A 24,745-nucleotide genomic window follows, 5' to 3' on the forward strand; every position below is an offset into this window, starting at 1 on the left:
TGGGCTTTTTGGCGGGGTTCGGCCGAACCTTATTATTTTTTTTTCACCGAACCGAACCCTAGGCTTGCGCTACGCTGGTCAACGTCGCGCGGCCGTTGATTGCGTGAAGGTGTTTATATGAGGAGGAACAAGGCCCGACAGTTCGCTCTAAACGAAACTGTTCATGAATCTTGAGCGCCTGGGACGATTTAGGGGCCATTCACATATCGCGCCTAAAAACACGTGGAAAACGCTAGCCGCGCCGATTTCTCCTCCTTTCCAAAGCGCTCGGGCAGTTGCGCCCCTGAGGCGTCTGCCTTTGCTAAGCAACCATGACCTGCTCTCTCCATTAAGACGCGGAAATTTCAGCAAAGGATAAATGGATTTGCAACAGTAAAAATTGCTTGCAGTAGCTCTGCTACTAAATTTATTTCAACATGGCAATCCATATACAACTATGATCAGCTGTTCCTTCATCTTGGCTGATCTTTCAACGTTGTTACAGGAAAGGATGAAGCTGATTGGTTAATTCTTGTCACATGACCGCTGTGCACTTGCAACATTCTGAAAAGTTGAAATGTTTTTAACTCGATGCGGTGCGGACGCCCCTGAAAAAACGGCCGCGTCGCACCGCGTGTGCATCTTGACCGTGTCGCTTCCATTATGAGCGCGCATGCCGAGCGCTTACATGGGAAATAACGAACTTGAGCGCGCAAAAGACACGATATGTGAAAGTAGCAATACAGAGCCATCCAGTCACATCGGGTGCTGACGTGAGAAAAGCGTTTTTTTTTTTTCGGTGAGCCTTTGATTCCTCTTAGAGAGGATCCTCTTCAGTGGTGGAAGACAAACCAGCAGCGATTTCCAATGCTGGCAAAAATCTACCTCTGTGCCCAGTGAAAGACTTTTCAGTACTGCTGGGGACATTCGTTCCCACACTCGCAACCGGCTGTCACCTGTTAATGTTTTTTTTTTTTTTTTATTAAACAAAAAAGTTTTTCTCACTTGTCATCCTGGCATAATCTTGCCTATTCTTTTTCTTTTTTTTACAGTTAAAATAAAATAAAATGAAAAATACATTGCTGTGGACGTTGTTTGCTTCATTAATGTGTTTTACTGTGTTAATGGAATAAGTATGCGAGTAGGATTCGGTATTGAGAATGAGGAGTCACGTGCCAATTTGGGTTGATTTGGGAGGGGTCTGAGCCGGTCGGCCCTCATGGCAGGATACGCTGTCTGTTGCCAGGGGCAATGCCTTCAGATATTCACAGAGGCGCGACTAAACATTTCAGAGCGCTTTCATTTTTGCGCATTTATTTTGTCGGCGGAACAGATCGAGACGGATCTACGAATATGAGAAAGAAAAGGAAGAAAGTAAAGCAATGCAAAAACATAAGGCAAAAGAAAGGGGGCCTTACAGGAACAAGCTCACACCAAGCGCAAATCAGGGGTGTTTGGAGAAGCTCTCAGGCATCTAAAATATCGACTCATAAGAGCTCCCTGCAGCGGCACAGAGACCTGAACAATTTACCTCCATGCACACGTATGGATATTGAGGATTATATTGTTTACGATGTAAGTCACCTTGCATTCACGCTATTAATGGCTTTAATCTAACCAGGACATTTACATCTCGCAATCACACATTTAACTACCCTAGCTAACCCAGAACTGGTTTGTCCACTTTGCAGCCCCCAACACAAAAACCTTGTACAGTAAGTGTCACTGGGCTAAAATCTAATAATAACTAAACATACACAGCTTTAGCCTACACCAAAACATGTTGGAAACGTTCATATACATTGAACATCTCGTTACAATCTAGTGTTTACGAAACAGTCGCAGTTAATTTCTTTGTCATTTTGGTCAAGAAGTGCATTCTAAATGCAATGTAATTACAACACACTAAAACGCATGTGAATAAACTTACTTTGGTCAGTACAACACTGTTTTCATCACCTGCTGTAGATGGACCCAGCCACAGCAGAAAGCCTCGTAACTTTCCAAGGACTTGTGGCTTTTAAACTGCATTGTGTAGTAACTTAAACCAAAAAATATATAATTCCCAATGTCCATATGTGTGCATGGATGTAAATGGTCCAGGTCTCTGTGCTGCTGCAGGGAGCTTGTATGGGTCGATATTTTGTATGCTTGAGAGCTTCTCCTAATAGCGATGTTTTGCGCTTGGTGTAACCAAAAAAAAACTGTATTGCATTGTTCCTATGTTTTCCATATGTATCGTGAGAGGTACTGGAGCAGTTTTTAACGCAGCAGTAACTTCCAGGCATGGTAAAACAGTGCAGAATTGCGAGAACCTCCTCTACTACCAAGTTAAAAACACATGTAAACAATCCTGTTTCGCCGCCGGTATCCTGCCAACATGACGGAGACCGTGATATTGAGGGAGGGGCTTTGTGCTATGACTTCTCATTCTCAATTCTGTTTCGGATTCGGCCGAATATTAAACAGTGGATTCGGTATTCGGCTGAACCCCAAACATCTGGATTCGGTGCGTCCCTATTAATGACTATGCAATACTCAGAGTTTCCTTACACACTTACGCATATATGCACACTTCAAAAAACAGTACTGTTTGTTGACAGGCTAATGAAATGTAAATATATATTTAAATGGAATTAAAAATTTTAGGGACCCACTTTATATTAAGTGGCCTTAACTACTATGTACTTACATTTTAATTAATAATTTAGTACAATGTACTTATTGTGTACATACATGTTCTTACATTGTACTTATATTTGGGAAAAAACTACATGTAATTACATCTGTATTTAATTTCTGTAATTACATTTATTATTACAATGTTGAACCATACTTTACACCTTAACCCACCCTTAAACTTACCCATACCTCCAACCCTCTCCCTAACCTCACCCCTATCCCACCTCAATAGCAGCAAAAGTGTTCTACAATACAATATGAACACAATAAGTACATTGTACTTATTTTCTTATGAAAGTGCATAGTAGTTAAGGCCACCTAATATAAAGTGGGACCAATTTTAGAATGTGTCGCTTGCATATTTTGTACACATGAAATTATACTTCAAACCTCAGCTCAAGAGCACACAAGTCTGCAGTGCTATTTGCGAATGTTGGATCTATGGTTTCAGTAAACGCTGAATTATGGAATTATCATAGTAACGTCAGAATTTGGACCATAGTTGGCAAGCGATGCTTTTGGGAAACAACACCCCAAGTTGAGATCTGTTGTTCCAAACACACAAGTTTGCGAATGTTCTTTGTTACTGGTTTCAGGGAACGAATCATTGAACTAAGTTGGTAATGCCAGAACTTGCAACAACAGTGTTGCGGTCACATTTGGAATAACTGAATAAGTGCCTTTTGGAAAAACCCCAGGCTGTGGGTGGGGAATTTAACTGACAACTGGACAGGGCTTCCACATAGATTAGTGGGTGTGGCTGTTAACATAATGTGGGCGGAGCTTGTGCCTACAAGTGTGTCTCTGTCACTGTAATGACACTGATAAAATGGCTTATCCTGTGAATGTGCAGTTGCGTCCTAGAGGAGATGATATCATCACACTATTAGCTGTCAGACAGTGTGTGTTTGTGTGTGTGTGTGTGTGTGTGTGTGTGTGTCAGAATAAAATAATTTATTCCAACCAGGCTCAAACAATCGCATCAACAAATCCCATCTCAGTCTAGCGTATTTGACCATAGTGATCACTGCCAGCAGGGAGACTGTTTGTGTGGATTAGAGAGATAAAATTGCACGGCACCAGAAGGAGTTTTTAGATTGACACCCACACTGACCATTTATGAAAGATATTTGAACAGTGAGCCATGGCGGAGGGCCGTGCAGTAGGAGTAACTGATATTTATAGTGATCCTGGTTGGGGATTGGAGGGTATTTGTTGAAATAATGTTGTCGTTATCGGTTCTCATGTCTCTGGGACATTAGGATTAGCGGTAGATAGATGAGATGGGCGTTCAGTCGCTCGCTGCAGAGCTTCACTCACATGTGGAGAAACTCCTGAGTCTTTTACCACAGGCAGAAGATTATGCTGCATAAATAAACACAAACTGACAATTTTTGTGAGGAAATTCAAAACCGCTGCCTTGAATTTAAGCTTTCGGTAAGCAAACATACAACCAACAGCCAACTCCAGGCAAATACATACAAAATTATGCCTCCATTTGCTAGAAATGACCACTGTGTTTAGCCTAAGAGCAGTTTGCAGTGATAGGATAAAGAACACTTTTGCTCTCTCTCCGTCTCTCTCTATCTTTTTCATTCCCTCTTTTTATATCCCTCTTGCAGACTCGCTAATGGGCTTGCAAAATAGGGTAGAGGTGGCGGAGATGAGCAGCACACCTTTGTGCCTCCTGTTGTTCTAAATACCTCCCTTTTAGGTGGAAAACAGCATTTGAATTCAGAACTGCTCACAGCTGAAATGAAATGCTAATCTCACCCCACGTTTTATTCTTTCCTGTTCTCAACTGCTCTTTGGGCTCGCCATATGCCGTAGCTATCGCAGAGTTCCAGGAAAGCATTCCGGTTCCAGAAGGAGCGCAGCGCTCAGCCTCAAATCAGAAAATTAGCGATATTTCACATTAAATTGAGACATGTTGAATTGCATCCAACTATGTACATAATTACTTGTGCTGATGTGTGTGTAATGAAGATTAGATACAGTTTAATGTAGTTATGTATATAATGTGCATTAAATGAGAGCTTGTGTGTGTGTGTGTGTGTGTGTGTGTGTGTGTGCGCGCATTGGTGAATGTTTTTCTGTGATAATGTTTCTATTACTGATTTGCCGTCATAAATATTAATGTAAAACATACTGACCTTAATTTCAAATCTGTCTGCTGGCAAATCTCTCCCCTCTCACCCACTCACTAACTTATCGAGAGGGACAATAGAAGTAGACATGGCCAATGAACCCTCATGATGCTTTTTTTTCTCTAGGATGGAAGAATTGTTGAATGAATGGATGAGTATAGAAATAAATAGATGATGTAGGTGAATGGGCATAATAGATTTAGCCAATCAAATCAGTATAAAGCTTTAATTTCATTTAGATCCTGAAGTGTTGCATGAATTTGAGAGGGAATGGAAAAGTTCAGGGGAAAAGTCACGAGAGAAGGTGTGTGTTTGGCTGACTACCCTGTCAGAGCAATAATGGCTGTTTACCATTTTATTTTCATTGGTTTGTAAATTGGAATGGGTCAAACTGGTAGAAATGGAAAAAAATATAACTCTAAACAATTAAACTAAACAACCTAGACCCATTATAGATGGGAACTGGAATCTGTGGAGTGAGATATTTTTTAGCGAACAAGCAGTTCAGGTCAATTAAAAGTGTACCTATTGCCTGTTAATTAAAATAAAGTGACTATTAATAGTAGGTAAAAAAAAAAAATCAGTAGTATCAAATAAGATCTACATATAACATGCAGTTTACGTTTTTTACGTTAATGCATAGTATTTATTAGAGTCAACTGACATGGAAGTATTTTTTAAATAGAATAAAGTGCTTTAAATTATTATACTTATAAAAATAAACTATTATAATAATCTTTGCTTGGGTGTAAAATAAATGGTGTCCCATAAATGGTGTAAACTAGGAAACAAAAATAATAATAACAGGTAGGTGAATTTACAAAAAATCCCAAACATAGCAAATGGACTTTGCCTCCTCATTTCAGAAGCCCCCAGCTTGCTTCTGAGTTGTTCCAACTGCATCATGCGCTGAAGTTGATCTAAAGAAACTTCTAAAGCATGCTGGGAATCTTCACAGGATGTAACCATGGGGTGGAACAGACTTCCACATCTAATTGCTGAGAGTGTTTGTCTACTCTCAAATTAAAGCGTTCTCGCTCCATTCACAGCCATACAAAGTGTTATTCATCTGAATGCTCTCATGAACAGACTAACAGTTTCTTTGTTTGTTGTATATCCGGAATAAAAATGTCCCCCCAACCTATTGACTACACCCCATAAGCATCTCAAGAGTAGTAACCATAGAATTGTACCTTCCTCTCTGCATGTATGTGTGAGTGTGCACGTGTGTTCAGGTTTCTAAATGATATCTTCTGCATGCTCAGATGCTCCTGAGTGGGTGGCGACACCTCCAGACGAAGCTGATTGACAGCATGGCAGTGATAGCAGGATAGCAGCAATTCTGGGAGTAGAGAAAGTGAGGGGGAGCAAATGGAAAGAGAAAGAATGAAATGATTTGTTTAGGTGAGAACAGTGTGGATTTGTATCTTAAAGTTGGACCTGAGTTTGAAGGTTTTGGAGGGACTGAAGACTTGTGTGATTCTTTCTGAATCTAAAACTTAATCAACAAAACATGATAGGTGCATAGTGCACTGATTTGTTCCTTTTTTCCTTTTTGTTTCAGGAACCACACAGATTAAACTACATTTTAAAGATTTTAAAGTAAATAAAATGATGATGTAAGTGAAATAGTTTATGCATCCTGTTGTACAGAAAAACAAGTCCCAAAAATGTCTTTATCCAAAGATTTGAAAGGTTCAGATTTTAAATATTTATGGAAACTTTCAGAGGTTCCAAATATAAAGCACTTTAAAATTCTGAAGAATCTTTTCTTCTGTAAAATATGGTGATTCAATTTAAAACGTGTGTATTGTTCAACTAATGGGGTTTTTCAAAGAGGAGTAAGAGGAGCAGTTGTACTCTGATAAATGTGCAACAGTATACATCAACATCAATTCTATAGAAGAAAATGTAGGCTAAATGAATTCACATTCGATGAGAATTCACTTTGTAAACTGATAAAATGAACCTGTCACCATGCAAATACAAGAACTGAATCAATATTTTTGACTTTTTGAGAGAGTCAGATAAGAGTTCAAGTTTTACTTTTACCAGTTTTATCCAGTTTTGGAAATGAGAAAAGATAGAGGCAGGATTCAAGAGCATTCCAAACACAGTGATGTGCGTCAGTGGGTGGAAATAATGAATGCAACTCAACTCTGTCTTCACACAACTAAAGTTTTCTATTGAAACATAAAGTCTTAAAAAAGATTGGAGCATCTTTCTGAACCCTTGTGTTTCACAATACTTCAAGTTCTCACTGTAACTTTGACTGTAATGTATGTGAAACTCTGAAACACACGTTGCTGTGCTTATTGCCTCTCTCAGGTGCCAAAGAGGTGAATGCCAGTGGCAAGACTTTCACAGTGAAGAGCTCCCTTCAGCTCCTGGTGAACCGGCATGATGACGGTGTGGCCTACACTTGTAGAGTGGACCATGTGTCCCTAACTGCCACCCACGAAGAGACCACACAGGTCTTGGAGGTCCACTGTGAGTACAGCTGGGTCCCGACTCAAAAAATGGAAAACAATCAATCAATCAGTCAGAAATTGTGTCTTGCTTTCCAGTGCAAATGTGTAAAAATTCCTAAATCAAGATACATTTATTGTCAAGCAAAATGGCCTTAGATAAGAAGTCGTGTTTTCTGAGAAACTGATCAAAATGAAGCTAAAAGTTAGACTAAAGCCACAAAACACATCATTTTGATTTCATTGGGTTCTCAGTAACTTATTAAAGTTACTACGAAAAGTAATTCTGCCAACTTTTAAATCCTGAAATATGGTCTTTTGATGCGAAGATTATGCAATAATTACAGACAGAAATCTGAGTTTTTCTTTGAAGTGTTGTCATTTAATCAATCCACTGAGATGCTGTGGAGCACTTGGGCCTGAGCAACACGTCGCATCATTTACCTTTTGATCTCCGTGGAGTGTCAGTCCTCCACTTGGATGCTGCTGTCTGAAACAATATTTCTTTGTGTGTCTCTGTCAAAGATGCTCCCTATGTAGAGATCAAACACTCCATACCAGCCACACTGGAGGGGCAGTACCTCAAACTGGAATGTGTACCTCATGGAAACCCCTCGTAAGCATTCACAATTTATAAGCATCTTGTTGAGTTATAATGTTTGCAAAGAGCTTTGGGAAGATGCGTTGCATATCTACTGCACCAAGGAGAAATTGCCCTGTGTGCTTGCCTGCGGCTAGCGGCTTATAAGCACAGGTTTGCATTAATGTGATGACTCATGAATGTGATTCTGTTGAAATTAAACAGCTATGAATATATAACCATAAATTCGCATGGAAAACAACATTAAGAAGCTCTTAGCCATTGGTAAAACTGAAGCTAAAATAAGGCCAGTGTGTTCTAATATTCCCAAAGAAAAAGGCTGACAAATCTTTGATAAACTTGGATAATCCAAATTGCTTAGTTTAGCGCTAAAGTTGAAAACTTTAAAACTCTCTCGGTGAATTTTGCATTCTCAAAGCCTTTGCTGCAACTTTGTGGTGTTGTGGTATTGATTTTAGCATTAAAGGGGTCATATCATAAGGAATCCCAATTTTCCTTGATCTTTTGAGATCAAGGAAAGGAGATCTTTAGTGAAAAGTCTTGCACTAGGAAAACATACTGTAACTTTCAGAACTCAAACCCTTCAGAACTTTTCGCTGTAAAAAAGACTATTTGTTGACACTTAGGCTGAATCTCCATAATATTTCAATATCATATGAATACATCTGAATTCATGCAAACATATTTTCACAATTGTTTATGTCAACGGTGCCTTTACAGTGTACAGATACTCAGTCTACCCAGTCACAGTGATGTACTGTAATAATGACGAAGCAAAACCAAGGCTGCCAAACCTTGTGTTGTTACTGGCTGTGTGTTGCACCCACAACTCTACATATCCTTGTGCTTAATGTGCCAAATATTATTACTGAACAATGGGATAATTAAAACCTTAAATAAATAATAATAAAAATAAATAAATAAATAAAAATAAACCAAATTATGAAAACAGTTTGTGATATGACCTTTTAACGCATGTTCCATCATGGAAAAGAAACTGAATTTTGTTTTTAATTAGAAGTTAAAAATCAATGTTTCATTAGGCCAGACCCAGTACTCTGGACTAAAGATGGAGGAGAGCTGCCAGACCTGGACCGGGTGATTGTCGAAGGAAGAGAGCTCACCTTTATGTCACTGAACAAAACAGATAACGGCACCTACCGCTGTGAAGCTACCAATCACCTCGGCACCAGCCACGCTGAATATAAGCTGGTTGTTAAAGGTGAGTGACAGACAGATTGCATTAACCTGTCTGTTAAAGCTAACACGGCTCTTCCTGCTGTTTTGGAAAGCATCTGCATTGCTAATTAAACCTACGTTTTCACCCTGCTAATAAATGTCATTTTATTTTAACGCCTTTGAAAGATGAAATGCCTTGAAATGATTGCTGCCCTATTATATATTTAACTTAAACGATTAACTCAGCCAAAAATGTATAAATTAATGGAAATCCCTTACTCACCTTCATGTTTTTCCAAACTAGTCTGACTTACAAATTACAAATGAAAGAATTTTGACGGACTGTAATATTCCTTTAATTTGGTGACAGTTTTACAAAGACATATAATCACCTCTGCATCATAAATCTTGTACAAACAATGTGTACATATGCAGCAGGCCACTTTTCTCGGCCCTTTCTTTGACTTCATTTAAGAGAATGAGTTTCACACACTTAGCATAACAGCAAAGCATGGTTGGTCTCGATACACCCTGATGTTCAGAGGCTACACTGCGTCCACATCTGCCATCTCTTTCATCAGAGGCAGCTGTGCGGATATGCTCACAGGATAAGAATGGATATGACTGTGTGCATCAAGCGGAAGAGTCTCTCCAGACCCCCTGCTTGTGCCTCTGCCTTCTTGACACTAAACCCCTCCAGGCTGGAAAATCCTTCCTCCACCTCTCCGTTCGAGAAGTTTCTTTATTCTCCTTTTATCTCTGCTTTTGCATTCTCCCACAGTGCATCTTAAGAAGATTTAATTAGCTTTTATGGTGCGGTGTAGGGGTCCAGCCAGTGGCTCAATTAAATGCCAGTAGACTAACAACAAGGAGAACTAAAGCTCTTAATAATGTTGATACTATAAAATTGACACCTCTGTAGGAATAAAAACTTAATTGGGTGTCACAAATATAAAGCACCATGTCTGAATTCATTACTGTCTTTTTAAATGGCAAAACATGATGCCGTCCTTCCAACAGTGATTAGCACAAAACCTGGAGCAATATAATGGTCAATCTTTCATCAGATCACCTACCTTGTATCGTGCCAATTGAAAACGAAATATCACCTGTTCAATATGCAGCCGATCGCTTTATATTCTAGGCCGAGGTCTACCATGTCAGTGGGGGACTTGAGTGAGAATTATAGTCAATATTATTATTCAAATCTCACCCCTAATTAAAATTGGGCCATGACATTTAAAAAAGATATTAGAGCAGGCCAATAGTATCTAGACTGTTTGAACAGGTTTGAACACTTTAATAAATCTCTATATCCCTCCAACTAAAACATGGGACCAAACCAAAATTGCATGATCTGCTAGTTCCATTTCTGCAACACCAGTTCATCAAACAGCGAAATAATAAATGTTGTTAAAAGTTTTCCAAACCTCTACCGTCTACCACTGGTTGGTCAAACCAATAGCAGGCTCACTCTATTGGTTGAGTTAGTGTTGCTATGCTGGGCTGACCGCATGATCAAAACGAAATAAAATTGCTTATTTGTATTAATTATAATAATACATTTTATTTAGTCTAGTGCCTTTAAGAGGGTACTTTTCTCAAAGCGCTTTACAATTACAACAGAAGTAAATAGACATAAAACTTTTCAAAAAAAATTTTTTTTTCAAAATTTCAAAAAAACTAATTTCCTTCCATAATGTCAGCCGAGAGAGAATTCCACAATTTGGGGGCATGAGTTGAAAATGCCCAATCACCTCCAGAACACAGCCATTTTTTAGGAATGACTAAAAGACAACTCGAGAAGATTTCGGCTAGATGTATAAGGAATTAAAAGCTCAGCCAAGTACTGAGGAGCCAGACCATGCAGTGACTGGTATGTTAACATAACTTTCAAATCAAAAATGAAAGTCTCTGCATATTAATCCAGCATAGATTTTTATCTATTTAAATATTTATTTATTTACACCCAAAACATTACTCATACTTTTCCGCCACACAGAGAAATGCTTGCAACATAGTTTGGCACAACTCATATTTTTCTCTGAGGATTAAAAAAATCTAGCCGTTTATGAATGTGGGCTCATGGAACCTGTGGTCTGTCTAATTTCTAGTTAGCCAGGGCTGGTAGCTGCTGTGCAATTTTGAGCTATCAGTATGATTACTCTGCTTGTCTGCTTGAGTCCATTAGTACGAAGGCAGACTGGTGATTTAGCTTGTCAACTTGAGCCCAACTCTCCTCTTGGGCCCTTATCATTGGACTAAACATGCTTTATGCATGCAAAGAGCTGCCAGCATTACACTGATTGCCGAACCAAAATCAATTTCAAGAGCCTTGAATGATACCTGCTGCTTAAAGCATAAATCACTCAATTTAAACTGCACCTTGAGATTAAAATAGATTAGTGTGAACTTTGCTTCTGCATAAGAACATTTTAGCTTGGCCCTCTTTAAAACAAAACAGTATTCAGGGATCAGAGATAGATCCTGACATACATTCAACAAAGGTGTTAATGTTTTTTTCATTATCCATAAAAATGTATGGAAAATAAAACATACATGTTGTACAATAAATAATCATTATCCGCTACAATTTTCTGTCATGCTCTATGTAATAATCAAGTAAATACAATCACACTAGAGACCTGACACAAACGCAAATTAATTAATTTCCTTTATTGTGTAACAATTAGCATTTAAGCTATCAGTGGAGTATTTATCACCATTTTGACCAGTTTTGATCTGGTCTGGCTCCCAGACTTTCCTAAATTAACTTCACCCATGTAGTAAGGGTTGGCTGAAAAGCCTGTAGTTATCCACATACTGTACTATAAAAAATGAAAAAACCTCCTGACCTCCTGTCTAAAAAGCTTTACATTTACAGGAAAACACCAGCCGAGTAGCATCTGCTCTTTTACATTCTTAAAGATGCACTAATACTAAGCTCTGATTATTAACTACCCTGATATTAAGATATATTATCAGGGACAAAAGGCTTGTTATGGTGATTGTTTTTCACACTTTGTCCTGCATGTCAGCCGTGCAGACCTTTTGATAGTTCATCAAATATTGATGCTTTTCTCCCTGCATGCGGCTTGTTTTTTCCCACCGTTTTGTGAGCAAAACTGTCACTTTGCAATGTTTGATATATTATAAACAAACCAAACCCATTATCCGTAAACATCATAAAGAAAGACATACATTTCTGGAATGTCAGGTGTCCTGTGCACGCTGTTTATTTCAATAATTTATTAAGGTGTCCATTGTTAAATTATACCCATTCAGTTTTTGTATGCATTCTGTCAGCATGACAACTATTGGGTTTCATTTGTTCCATTGTTATAGGAATGTTTTCTTCACCTTGTCAACACACACCCAGCCATGTTTTGTCTTTTATCTGTCCTTTTTTGTTTACATGTTTGTTGCCATTGTTGTTTGTCATGTACAACAGATGCCCCCACCACATCGTCACCATCCACAACTTCCCCTTCACCCACCCTCCAAGACAATACAGGTCCCTTAGACTCCAAGGATCTCAATTCTGCTGTCACCGGTAACAGAGGTACTGTACAACCCCACTGCCCTACCTTCTTTTCCTCCTCGTCTCCCTCACATACAGTACGTCCCTCTCCATCCCTATATCTGTCTTTGTTTTCCCCAAGTGAGTTTCCTCTGACTGAAGTCTAGAGCTCCATGGACATCTGGAGTGTTTTTGTACCCAACAGTCACTCTGCAACTTTGCATGTCCTCGTTTAGTTCCCATCTCTTCCTTCCACCATCCACTTGTTCTAACTATGATTTCTAGAATCTCAAATGGGACAGTTTGAGCCCTTCCTGTGTCTTTATCTTCCATCAATCCATCTTATTAAAGGTATGAATCAACAACAACAACAACAACAAAAATTCAATCCAGTATGCCCCTTTTTTCCCATGGAACACAAAAGGATAATTTAAGAGTAAGTTTTTAACACTGAAGGAAAAAATAAATACGTTGTGTTTATTTTTTATTTTTTTTATTGCTACTAAGTTTCACAAATACAAATTCCTGTACAATGTGACATGTGTGTTCTTTAGATCGTTGCAGTGAACGTCCAGTCTCCGGGGTATCAGGGTCAGTCCTGTTTCTTGTATATGAATGCTTCGGCTAAATATAGCCAGTGTGATTTATAAGGTGTATCTAATTTTTTCGCGCTCCCCATGGACTTTCCATAAGGTTGTTTGAATGTCTATCTATTTTCATGCTACTTGTGAGCCGTGCAGCCCTGTTGGTGCAACTTTGAGTTAAGTTTGTTATCTAAAACAAAAAGGCTTTGCTTGTGTGCATGGTATCCGCACGGTTCCATTCTTCAAAGTGGCTTACGTGGTTAAATTTGAGGATAACTTGCACTAAATATGGGATTTTGTGGTCTTTGATACAAGATTAAAGTTTATCCGGCATCAGTATGTCCCTATTCCTGAAGATACCCCAGTTTTATGCCAGGTTATGCTGGAATTATCCTTTAAAACCAGAATCAGCCAGAATGGAATCACAAACTTGTGAAGAAATACCGCACATATTCCCTCCGTCGAAAAGGAGTTCTCTCCAAGCTTGTAATGCTCATCGTCTGTGGTGTTAACAGATCTTATTTCTCTAAATGCATTAGCAGCTCATTCTCCTGCCCACGAACAATCGGGGGCGTTCCAGCGGCGAGTTTCTGGCCTCGTCATTCTGCCGGGCTTAATGGGAATAATAACTCTTCCTCAAAGAAACACGGGGTCTATGCGATGCCATCAGTGCATCTCCCGTCCCTGTTAAATCTGCTAAATGTGCTTTTATGGCTTGTAAATTAGCTGTGACCTTATGAAGCTGAAAGGTGGAATAAAGTACCAGGGATGCTGAGAATTTAAAATATTTACAGCTCACTTTTCATAATCAGCATGAAAGCGCCCTGCCGTAGACCCCTGTGTCGTTATTGTCCCACGGAGACACTTTAACAGGGATAATGATTGGTCATGCCTTTTGTCTTTAGACAGGGAGAGGAAAGTGCAGAAATTTATCTGTTTTAGGAAAAGGGTCTGGGTTCATTAGCCAAGGCCAGAAATGAAAGGGAGGACAACAAAGCGCAGCAGTCTTGCAAACTTATTATAAAACTTTTTAAACTTGTCCAGCGTCTGCCAAGAATTACCCGGCTTAATTGGATTTAACTCCAGGACATAAACAGAGAAGGAGTTATCGTGGAAGTAGTGGAGTTTTTGAAGCTTTGAAATATGTTGGCTTGGAAAAAAAAATATTATTTTGAATTATTTCCTATTATTTCCGCTGTAGGTCAGTGTGGATTCCTTGCAGACCCTTTGTCAAAAGATACACATTATACATGACTGGAAACCACTAGCCTCCTGCAAGGAGTCTCACAGTGTGGAGTGGAACATATGTTTCTTGAAGCATTGACCAGAAACCCAGCAATTACTCAACATGGCCACGCCACAGGAGCATAATAGGCAGACTTGGGCCTGTCAGTTGTGGCCTGGATACGGCCTTGTGCATGGGCTGTAATCCCAGTAAGAAGCAAGCAAATGAACAATCCTCAGAGAGTCATTTGCGTGTTCCAACACTTTGTTCCTGGTCTGCAAGCAGTATGTGCCTTCTTGGAAAGCTTTGTTCAGCCAAATTTCTTCTTCGAGTTTCTTCAGTTATTTCTTCAGGTCACATGAATGCTTGTAGCTGTGCATGTGTGAATCACAAGGCAATTGTGCATGATTAAAATGACAAAGTAGCCATGATGATTTTTTTATATGCACATTCATGTTCCAGTAAAAATGTAATTTGGCATTTGACATTTGGTACCCATGTGAAAGAGACAGAAAGAATTGCATTTTTGTTGGTTATCAAAGTGCAAATGGTACATATGCATGAAATTGATGGAGGGAAATTGCAGCATTTTTTCCTAGAAAGATAAAAATAAATTAAGAACAAGAAAATTCGCAAATTTGCCCATGTTTTACATTAATGTATTCAATATACAATTACCGTTTGGCTACATTTTGTCTGAAATTTGAATGATTTTTTGCCAGTTATCCTGAAATATATGTTCATGTTTAGCATGTCCTGCATAATTAGTTAGCATAGTGTAATACATTTTGTGATTGGTCAGTAATGTGTGACGGCAACGCGTAAAGGCACAAAGCACACCTAGAGGTTCAGGAATGTGGAATGTGGGGGCTCTCATTATAAACCTTATCAGCTTGGCTTATGAATATTAATTAGATGACTTGTTGTTTGTCCGGTTTGTCCTTGCTAAATAGCTGGTAAATGACCTCTTAACCATAGTAAATGACCGCTTACACAGAGCCTTCTGCTTGGTCTAAAAGTCTTCTAAATTGCAGGCCACTGCAATTTTCTCTTTCTTGGCACAGCAGCAAAGCTTTTAAAATGTAATCATTATCTCCCCAAAAAGTGGAAGGGAAACACTTTAAAATATCTAAAAGTGATATAATATTTGCAGTGCCCCTGGGCACAGTCCATCTCGGAAATTTTCACCAACGTTACTTATCCTGTATGAATTAACGATGAGCATTACAGTTACTTTAGAGACATACATCCAGAAAACCAATTCCCGAATAGCACAGAGAGAGAATTTCGTCTTGGAAATCAGTCATCCTGCTTATTCTCAATAGAAGGATTAAAATGATTTTGAACCTCATATCAGTGAACATCTCAGAATTATTGATTTGAACTCCAAGAAAGGTGTGTTCCAGAATGAAAAGCATTTCTTCGGAGGGGGCTGCCAGAGGACACCAGCAGAAGCCGGCTCTGTTTAAATGGATGTCAAAGTTTCAGCTGCCGTGTCCCTGGAGGGTCAGTTAAATATTGAGAAAGGAGTCCTGAGCGCCTTCCACTCTTTCCTTTCTGAAAATGACACAACACAGGAGGAATTAAAATGTAACGCAAAGGTCTTTTTCCTCAGTCACGCAGCAAGGTTATTGATGATCTGTCACATTAAGTCATGTCAAGGGAAGACTTATGGTAACAATTTAAAATATAACAGAAAAGGAAAAAATAAAAAATAAAAATCATTAAACTGCCACCGAATATGAATTACGAATAAGACTTCCGTGGAAAGGAGACACTTTAAGTAATCCTCTAGAAGCCTTGTGCAGTTTTAATTTACTGAAATGAACACTCGCCATTTCCCAGCATTCACTGCTGATCGAGTTTGAAGCAAATGGCCTAATTATAAATGTTACAGTGTGACATCTCCAAATCATTCAGTAACTTGTCTGCTCGTGCCTCTCAGTGGAGAACACCTGTATTTGTTTTCTTTTTTCACCCTATTTGGGTTCAATCATTCTGTCTCTCTCCAGACTTTTTTTAACCACAATTAGAAGCCGTAATTTGTTTTGAAAATCTAATTAAACTGTGCTGACCAACTCCACGGCCCGCCTTTGCCCCTGTTTGACTTTAGATCAAGTCTCAAGAGCATCCGGTATGTAAATCAGCCCTCTAAAGACTCACGGGTCATTTAAGAGGTTGCTGTGCTGGGCAAAGGGAAGTGAAAGACATTTTCATTTAGCTATTTTTCTCTTTTCTGCATGGATAGAGAGCGGATGGAATGGGTGATTTGGATGTTTAATGATAATTTCCTAGATTTGGCCTCCATGAGGACCACACAACTCAAATATAACAGCCTCTTTTTCTTCCTGGAAACAGTTTTCCATTAGACACAACTGTCAAGTGCTCTTTCTCAGCAGAAAATGGGGAATAATTGACTTGTTAAACAGTGCATTAAGCCAATATTTATCTTTATTTCTACAGTCTATTTACAGAGTCCTAGAGACGTCTAATATGATTTAATTGGCTGGCTTTTACTGCTGGTGTGTCATGAAGAGAAGTGAGTCTGCACATGCAGAAAGAAAAAAGGAACTGTAGGATCTTCAAGTCTGAGGCAGAATATTCATATGCCTTCTGAGACAGAAATGACACTATAGTGTGCATTAACTGGGAAATCAGCCAAAGATATGCTTTTAGATTGTTCAAGAGACTGTAAAATACTCATAAAATACTTGTAGGATGTTTTATTAACCTTCTGTGGGCTTGCGGATCAAGAAGGTCTGTTATAACTAGAAAAAGCCATTCGTTAGCATACCCATTCATCTTAATGGCAGTTTCTCAGCTGGTGTAGCTTAAATGCTCATCAAAGGAGTAAAAAAAATTTTTGTCCACAAAACCATATCCACATTTTCATATGCTGTATGGCACGTTTACCCTAAGGTGTGTCAGCATTCTAGTTTTATTTTAGATCCCATTTTTTATATATATTCATAAGTGAAGTGTGTCATTTCTTTGCTAGTGGTGTCACCAAATGGAAGTTTAATATTACTCTGCCATTGGTTATTTAAACAGAGAGTCCCACCCAAAACTCACAGTGCTGGTTATGCCTATAAATGGCTCATTTGTAGTCAACATTGCATATAACATCAAACAAGAGAAGCAGAAGATTTTTAGACTTCTATTTCAAATTTGCATCTAAAATATTAAAATATATTAGTCAAATAAGTCAACCTTTTTCTAAGACATACATTTGTAAATAACCCCTTTTAAATGGTTTGCAGATGTTCTCCGACACAGAGGACTAACGTTGATGTATCTCATGGTAAACGGCTTTTAAATCCATCAGAGTTTCTAATCAAGTCTAATGAGCTCACACTTAAACTCATAATTTGGTTAATAACGCCATCTTTCCATTCCATTGCATTTTACAATTTATGCTTAATTTGGTTTGCTTCTGGTTGATTGTGGTGGAACATTTGAATCCAAGAGTCAGAGCAAATCATGCGTACAGCTATCAAATCACAAATGCCATTGAATAACTCTTTGCTGGGTGTTCATATTAGGTGATTTATTGGAAGGTTTCAATTGAATTTGCCTTCCCCATAGAGGGCGGTGTTTTGAAATGCTACAATTCTTTCGGTGCACCTTTCAATTTAGAAGCACATCAGCAGTCACCCTGTAAATGTTCATTTCCAGTGTTCGATTGTACCATGAAGGTGAAGCTTTCCAGTTCAGCACTTTCTCTGTCACTGTCCTTCAATAGCTCAAAGATGTAAAGAAGATCACCGAAGCGTTGACGTTCGCTTTCCTACATCCATTTACACTCAGCCCACGCTCACTGTCTCCCTTTAAGGCATTTATACAAATATCTCAGAGATTACAGTAAAAAAAAAAAAAAAAAAAATCAGAAAAGCAGGTTCCAGTCTCCTGGATTAGCATGTGGAGTTAATGGTAACGCTCACCTTGAAATGTCATCCCGACAAGAGCGCAACATGGCTGCCCCTGCTGCTCCTGCCCCCCGAGGCCTGTTTGTAACCCCTGCCTTGTGGATTTGTTCAAAGAGTGCTTCCTGCATGTTTCTCTTCTGAAACTGATTCCTTTAAGAATTCATGTCACCGCAGGGGTTCATGTTCTGGCTGATGTGACTGTTTCTAACGTTGATGCACCACTGCCGAGTTTATATCCCACGCCATCCGAGCTTGAGCTTACTGGCGAAAATTTGTTACATTTGCCAGAGCCACACAATGCAGGGGCCAGGGGAAGAAATTATAAATATTAAAATAGGAATGTGCATGTGGTGCTTCAATATTAAATCATAAGGGAAGGACTGTCGCAGGCCTTATTAAAAGATAATGTGAGCTGGGGGAGAGGAAACATTTCACTTCTCTGCTGGTGGATCCCGCTATGTTAAGCCCGTTGCGTGTCTAAGGACAAACACTCTGATGAGTTAAGCCTGTGTGTGGTGCACAAGAAAATAAAGGCCTAAGAAAGAGAAAAGTAAGCAAAGTGCAAGGTGCAAAATGTCCCCTGGGCTATAGGCTCTGTGGAGATCTGGAGCTGTATGCTACTCTTGTTTTACTTTGACTAATGAAATGAACTATGGAACTCCTCTCTAACTGAAGAAATGATCCTTAATATAGTTAGAAATTACCAGGCTTCTCACAGTGTCAATGCACTCGCCCTAGGATGGCACTCAGCATAGCAACCCCACTGTGTGTTTATAAAATAGAGCGAGGACAGAGAAAGGGCTAATTATCACAACACTGAGGGATGTACTTGAGATTCACAGTCTGATGATCAGGGACAAAAGTGTCTGAACACAGTACTAATATTTAGAATAGTAGTGCCAAACAATTTGTTTTGTTACTTTTCTTAGTTAGACATCAGTGTGTGAAAACTGCCATTTTGGCGTAAAAGGGAGGCTGTTTGATAGCCAGAGTAAAGTAACACTCACCTGCAGTGTTGATACTTTTCGGGAATTAAGTTTGATTCATTGATGTCATAAAAACTGAGAGTTTAATACCACAGCCTTCACCGTTGGAAATTCAGAAACATGCGCCTGTCAGATAAGAGTAGCCGTTCCACATTTCATATTTCAGCGAGCTGCTGAAAGGGTAATATAGAGATCTGCACATATTTATTTTATTCATTTTTTTTATTATTATTGTGATGGATTGTCACGGGGAAGTTTTATACTCCTCCTGTAAACAGAACAAAGTGAAGAAATGCTATTATTGAGAAAGAAAAAAAACAGAGAGTCTATGAGTTGTCAATCAGAGGGATGGAGCCCGCGTGCCCAGCTGATGTTGATCCGAGGTGGGATTCTCCATTACTGAATTGAGAGCTGATGGACTGTTTGAATGCTTCTCTGGCCCTGAGTTCATCCCTGCTTTGTGCGGCTGATACAGTAATTGCAGGCAGTGATTAGGAAGCTCCCGCAGCACAAAGCACAGCCCGGATTAAACGCACACTCTGTGGCAGATGCAACCCATGCTGTCAATTATAATATACCACTCCAAATGGCACTAAGCAGGGACTTGATAAAGAACCACAGCACAGAGAGAGAAACTAGACGAGCCCATCTTATAAATTCCCAATATGCTCAAAAGCATTGTCTGGTCGGGGATGAAATGAAGATCCCCACAAGTTGAATAGCAGGTCTTGTCTTCAATAAGTGCCTTGGCCCAAGACTCAAGATCTTTATTCTACTCTGTACACTCTTAGAAGTAAAGGTTCTTCATTGGTAGCTATGGTTCCATGAAGAACTTTTAGCATTTCCATTCCAAATAATGCAAAACATTGGGAAAAGGTTAAAATAATAAAAAAGGGTTCTTTTAATTACTGTTCACTGAAAGTTTCTTTAGACATCCAAAAAATTGTTCTTGTATGGCATCCTCCTTTTGGAACCTGTATTTTAAACATTGTATGGATACCCAAACACCTTATCAATATATGCATGTTGAGAATTACATCTCAAAACCACTGGCTTAGGGTTAGGGTTAGTAAACCTTCCTCAGCAGCTTCTGGAAAGACGTTTTTCTAGGACATTTGTGACTCTTCTGAAACAACCTTTGACCATGTATGTTTGTTGGTTACAAGCAGCTTGTATGGAGTGTTTGTTTTTCTTCTATGTCTTCTTCTTTACTTTCATTCTAGGCATGCATAGATCCCTGTCAGACCACCATATGGCTCGACCTGTCAGTTCAGACAGACTTTAAACTCCTTGACCAGCCCCAACTGTAGCTGAGCAGACAGGAGAGGGCTAAAGCTTTAGTTCAAACTATCTGTTGTCCACCTTCTGATGTTATGGAAGGTAAAAGTATGTTGAAATGAGAAAGGTTACCAACTATGCTTTCTCGTCCTCTTTCTCTCTCTTACAGATCCTAATGCCCTGCCAGGACCGCCAGACCACGCTCTGATCGGTGGAATTGTTGCCGTCGTCGTTTTCGCCACTTTGTGCTTAATTATTGTATTAGGACGCTACCTGGCACGGCATAAAGGTGAGATTTTCATTAACTTAATGTAAAATGTAGATACAGTACAGTAATACTCAAAATGCATCAGTATCTATAGTGGACTTCACTTGTGAATCAAAAACAGTATTTTGAATCATTTCAAACAAAAGAATTCAACCTTTTAGTTAACTAATGGTAATTCTCTTACATAGAATTGCCATTTAAGTTTCCAGCATTTGTGCATAACGTATTTTTCGGACTATAAGTCGCAACTAAGTATAAGTCGCATCAGTCCAAAAATACGTCATGACGAGAAAAAAAAACATAAATAAGTGGCACTGGACTATAAGTCGCATTTATTTAGACCCAAGAACCAAGAGAAAACATTACCATCTACAGCCGTTAGAGGGCGCTCTGTGTTTTCAGTGGTACACTACAAAAGCACTGAGCAGCATAGAGCGCCCTCTCATGGCTGTAGACGTTAATGTTTTCTCTTGGTTCATTTTTCTTGATTCATGTCAAATTAATTTTGATAAATAAGTCGCACCACACTATAAGTCGCAGGACCAGCCAAACTATGAAAAACAGTGTGACTTATAGTCCGGAAAATATGGTACTTGTCCACATAAATAGGTATTGTAAAGTTTCAGTAACTTTTTTTCAGGCACGTATTTGACAAACGAGGCAAAAGGAGCAGATGACGCCCCAGATGCAGACACAGCCATCATCAATGCTGACGGCAACCACGCACACGCAGAAGAAAAGAAAGAGTATTTCATTTAGACTGCAATGGCACTGCGCTCCTCTCTCTCTCTCCTCTCGTTCCTTCCCTCCTTCCCTGTACCGTGTAGGAACTTCTTCAGACAGCGGCGGAAGCTTCTTCTCACTCTTTCTGTTCAGTTTGTTGTTTTTCATTTCAGTTTGGATTTCTTTTGCCTTTTTCGATAACAGCTCACCTGCTACTTTATAGGAGCAACTTTTTTGCTGAAGATGTCACATTTTGTAATCATTAAATAGCTGTAAAACACCCCAAAGTAGTGCAAAAAGTCAAATCTCCAAATACAAAAAAAATATATAGTCTGCAGCCATCCTCCAATAAGGACTCGCCCTTCATCCTCTCACAGTGCCTAAATATACAGATGTCCGCTGAGTTTCAGTCAACGCGCCATGTTTGTCAGGCCTCTGGTTGCTTGCTTTTTTTATCTTCAGCGTTATGATTTTTTGAAAATGCTTTGTGCTATGTTATGTTATTATAAAAAAAATTCTACTTTACTTTTGTTTGTGATTCATGCTGATCCATTTATTGTGATATTTCTCCCCCCCAAAAAAACCTAAACAAAAAAACATGTACAGTAGTAAAAATATACTCAGACTTGAAGTGAGGGAAGTTCCCTTTTTATTCTACAGATTTTTAGGTGTTAATAATGTTATCAGTATGTAGAAATGCTCCATTTTCCAAATTACCATTATATGATGTGAAACCGACATCTCACACTATGGCAAAAATCAGTATTTTGTACTTGAACTGTAGATATTGGTACGTAAATGAATAGCTCCACAGAAGATCTCAGTGTGTTCCACTGAAAAATCACCTTGTATTTAAATTAGTTTTAACAGTTAGGTTTACCCACCAAATAAACCATAGTGGGCTAGTGGAATCAGCAATCAGGCAAAGAAAGACAGAAAGAAAGAAAAAGCCCAGTGTGTGTGTGTGTGTGTGTGTGTGTGCGTTTGTGTGTGTAGTATGATGATGCATCTCCACTGCTTGGTTCTGCAGCAGTCTGTGTATTCCCTGCACTGATGGGACCCCAGTCTGCCAAGCATTGTCATATCAACAGATCCATGGTCCAAGTGGGTACCATCTGATATAGCATCCTTTTAGCTGTTTACACAACATTTGTGCCAAACACAGAAAATCTCATAACACAGAGTAATATTTAACAAAAAGTAGCGTGCAACTATTTGAGTGCTCTTAACCCTTCAAATCACTGGTCAGATCTATATACAGTCCAAGAAAGGTCCCAAAAAACTTTGTATGCTAACCTGAAAATTCCACATACATTATGATAACGTTGAGAGAACATTGCCATGTGCCGCATACATGAAGTCTCACTCATTTTACAGCATTAGCTTTAGGCCAATCAATAAATAAGCACAAATGACTCACATCAATTCATCAATTGGTCTAATACAACAATCATAACATAAAAATAACTAACTGAGTATTTTAACCCAAATTGGACATCAGTATGCTTTTACGGTCAACTGAAGTCACAGGTTATGTTAATGTTTGGAAGTGTTTTGGAAAATTCTGTTTATTTGTTGATTTCTATGATGAAATGACAACCTTGCTAAGGCTGTGTAATATATCTGCTAAATGTGGTAACTAGTGAAAATCGTTGTTAGACTTTGGAATCCCTAATTCCATCAAGTTTGTATATTAGCTGATCTAAATATTGGTGGGGAAAATTGTTAATTTCTTTTATTTTATTTGTCCTCAAAAGATTCTCGACAACTTCATAACTTTGCTTTAGCTCAAGGTGTGTATATACTGTACAAGAATCACATTTTGGTAAAACATTTTTTGAAAGATTGTTTGTTGTTGACTCTCAATGTAAATTATTTAATTTTGCTTCATTGAAAACCACTGAATGAGTTTGACGGCATTTGTGACAGCAATGGAAACCTTAATGAAATGGCAATTCTATGTATTTGTTGAATGGGAGACTTCTAGCATTTAAAACACTTTTACCTAATGTTCGGTTCCTGTAAACGATTAGTGTTCATACTTTCTTTCGCTGTCTGTCTCCATTCTCACAGAAGGTGTCACTGAAGCTTTTGAAACCAATAGATGGTCAAGCTTGAAATTTGCATAGTAAATCTCAAAAATATCTTTTCATTTAAGTCATAATGCACACAATAACACATATCACTTCAATAACAAGTATGTTACTTAAATGTAATTGTCTCGTCACATGTATCCCTAATATGTGTGAATATATTAATGGCTAGGAATATGGTATCCTTTGACAGAGTGTTATCAGTCAGATACATACTTTTTAAGACAAACTACCGTGCACAAAAAAGATCAATGTAAGCCTTAACATATCCACTGACATGCTACCAAGCCACAATTACCTTCTTTTTTTTTTTTTTACACATTATCTTTTTATGTGGATGGCTCAAAGCCGTCTGTCTGGCATAATAACTGCTAACTATGTTTGGTACTTCTCTGATTGTGACACTGACCTAATGCTGCCTTTTGTGGTCAGTAAAATCACATGCTATTATCAAGAAAATATACCCACTTGCTCAGATTTTTGACCCGTTACAGGACATACTCAACATTTCCAAGAAAAATAAATCAGCTTCTTTTATCACCATTATTGCCTTTGTGTTTGTAGTGGGAGCTTCATGCTGTTTTGTTTGAGCTCTAATGGCTTCTTGTTTCATTGAAGATTGGTCACCCAATGCCTTGTGTTTTTTTTCCTTCAAACTTGCCTTTATACATTGCATGTTATATTGTCACCCTCATTCGCTTTTATAATGCACCAAAACACATTTCCAGTTAATGTTTTTTTGTTCATCTACCGTAGTAATTGCATTGGCATTTACAAAGAGTTCGTTGCTAAAATAGTGGCCTAAAATGTTTGGATAAATACTGGGATTTATTCAGTCAATCAGTATTGTAATTTGCCATTTGGTTCCCCAATATATTTACTAAGATTGTGATTATGAAAGTACAGACCATAAAAACATGTTAACGGGCACACTATTGAAATCAGTTATGGTGTACTAATTTGAATAGACGTCAGTGTACCAGTGTGGGGTGTTCTAAACTGGTCATATAAAAGATTCCATAAGAGTTCTAATGCTCCATATAAAGGCAGCTCATCTGGTTTAGGAAGATAGCTCAAATTTTTATC

At 38.7% G+C, this 24,745-nt stretch overlaps 1 protein-coding gene across 1 annotated transcript in view; it reads left to right on the forward strand.

Annotated features, from left to right (window-relative positions):
* LOC113072451 (cell adhesion molecule 2-like) overlaps positions 1-21,992 on the forward strand; it is a 35,445-nt gene extending 13,453 nt beyond the window's left edge. The window contains exons 4-9 of the mRNA XM_026245428.1: positions 7,137-7,298; positions 7,802-7,892; positions 8,921-9,099; positions 12,508-12,618; positions 20,745-20,864; positions 21,484-21,992. Of these exons, the coding sequence (XP_026101213.1) occupies positions 7,137-7,298; positions 7,802-7,892; positions 8,921-9,099; positions 12,508-12,618; positions 20,745-20,864; positions 21,484-21,602 (782 nt within the window). The 3' untranslated portion in view covers positions 21,603-21,992. The remainder of the gene's footprint in view (positions 1-7,136; positions 7,299-7,801; positions 7,893-8,920; positions 9,100-12,507; positions 12,619-20,744; positions 20,865-21,483) is intronic.
* Positions 21,993-24,745: the final 2,753 nt, after the last annotated feature.

This window comes from Carassius auratus, unplaced genomic scaffold (genome assembly GCF_003368295.1).
Source record: "Carassius auratus strain Wakin unplaced genomic scaffold, ASM336829v1 scaf_tig00009081, whole genome shotgun sequence".
Taxonomy (NCBI): Eukaryota; Metazoa; Chordata; class Actinopteri; order Cypriniformes; family Cyprinidae; genus Carassius; species Carassius auratus.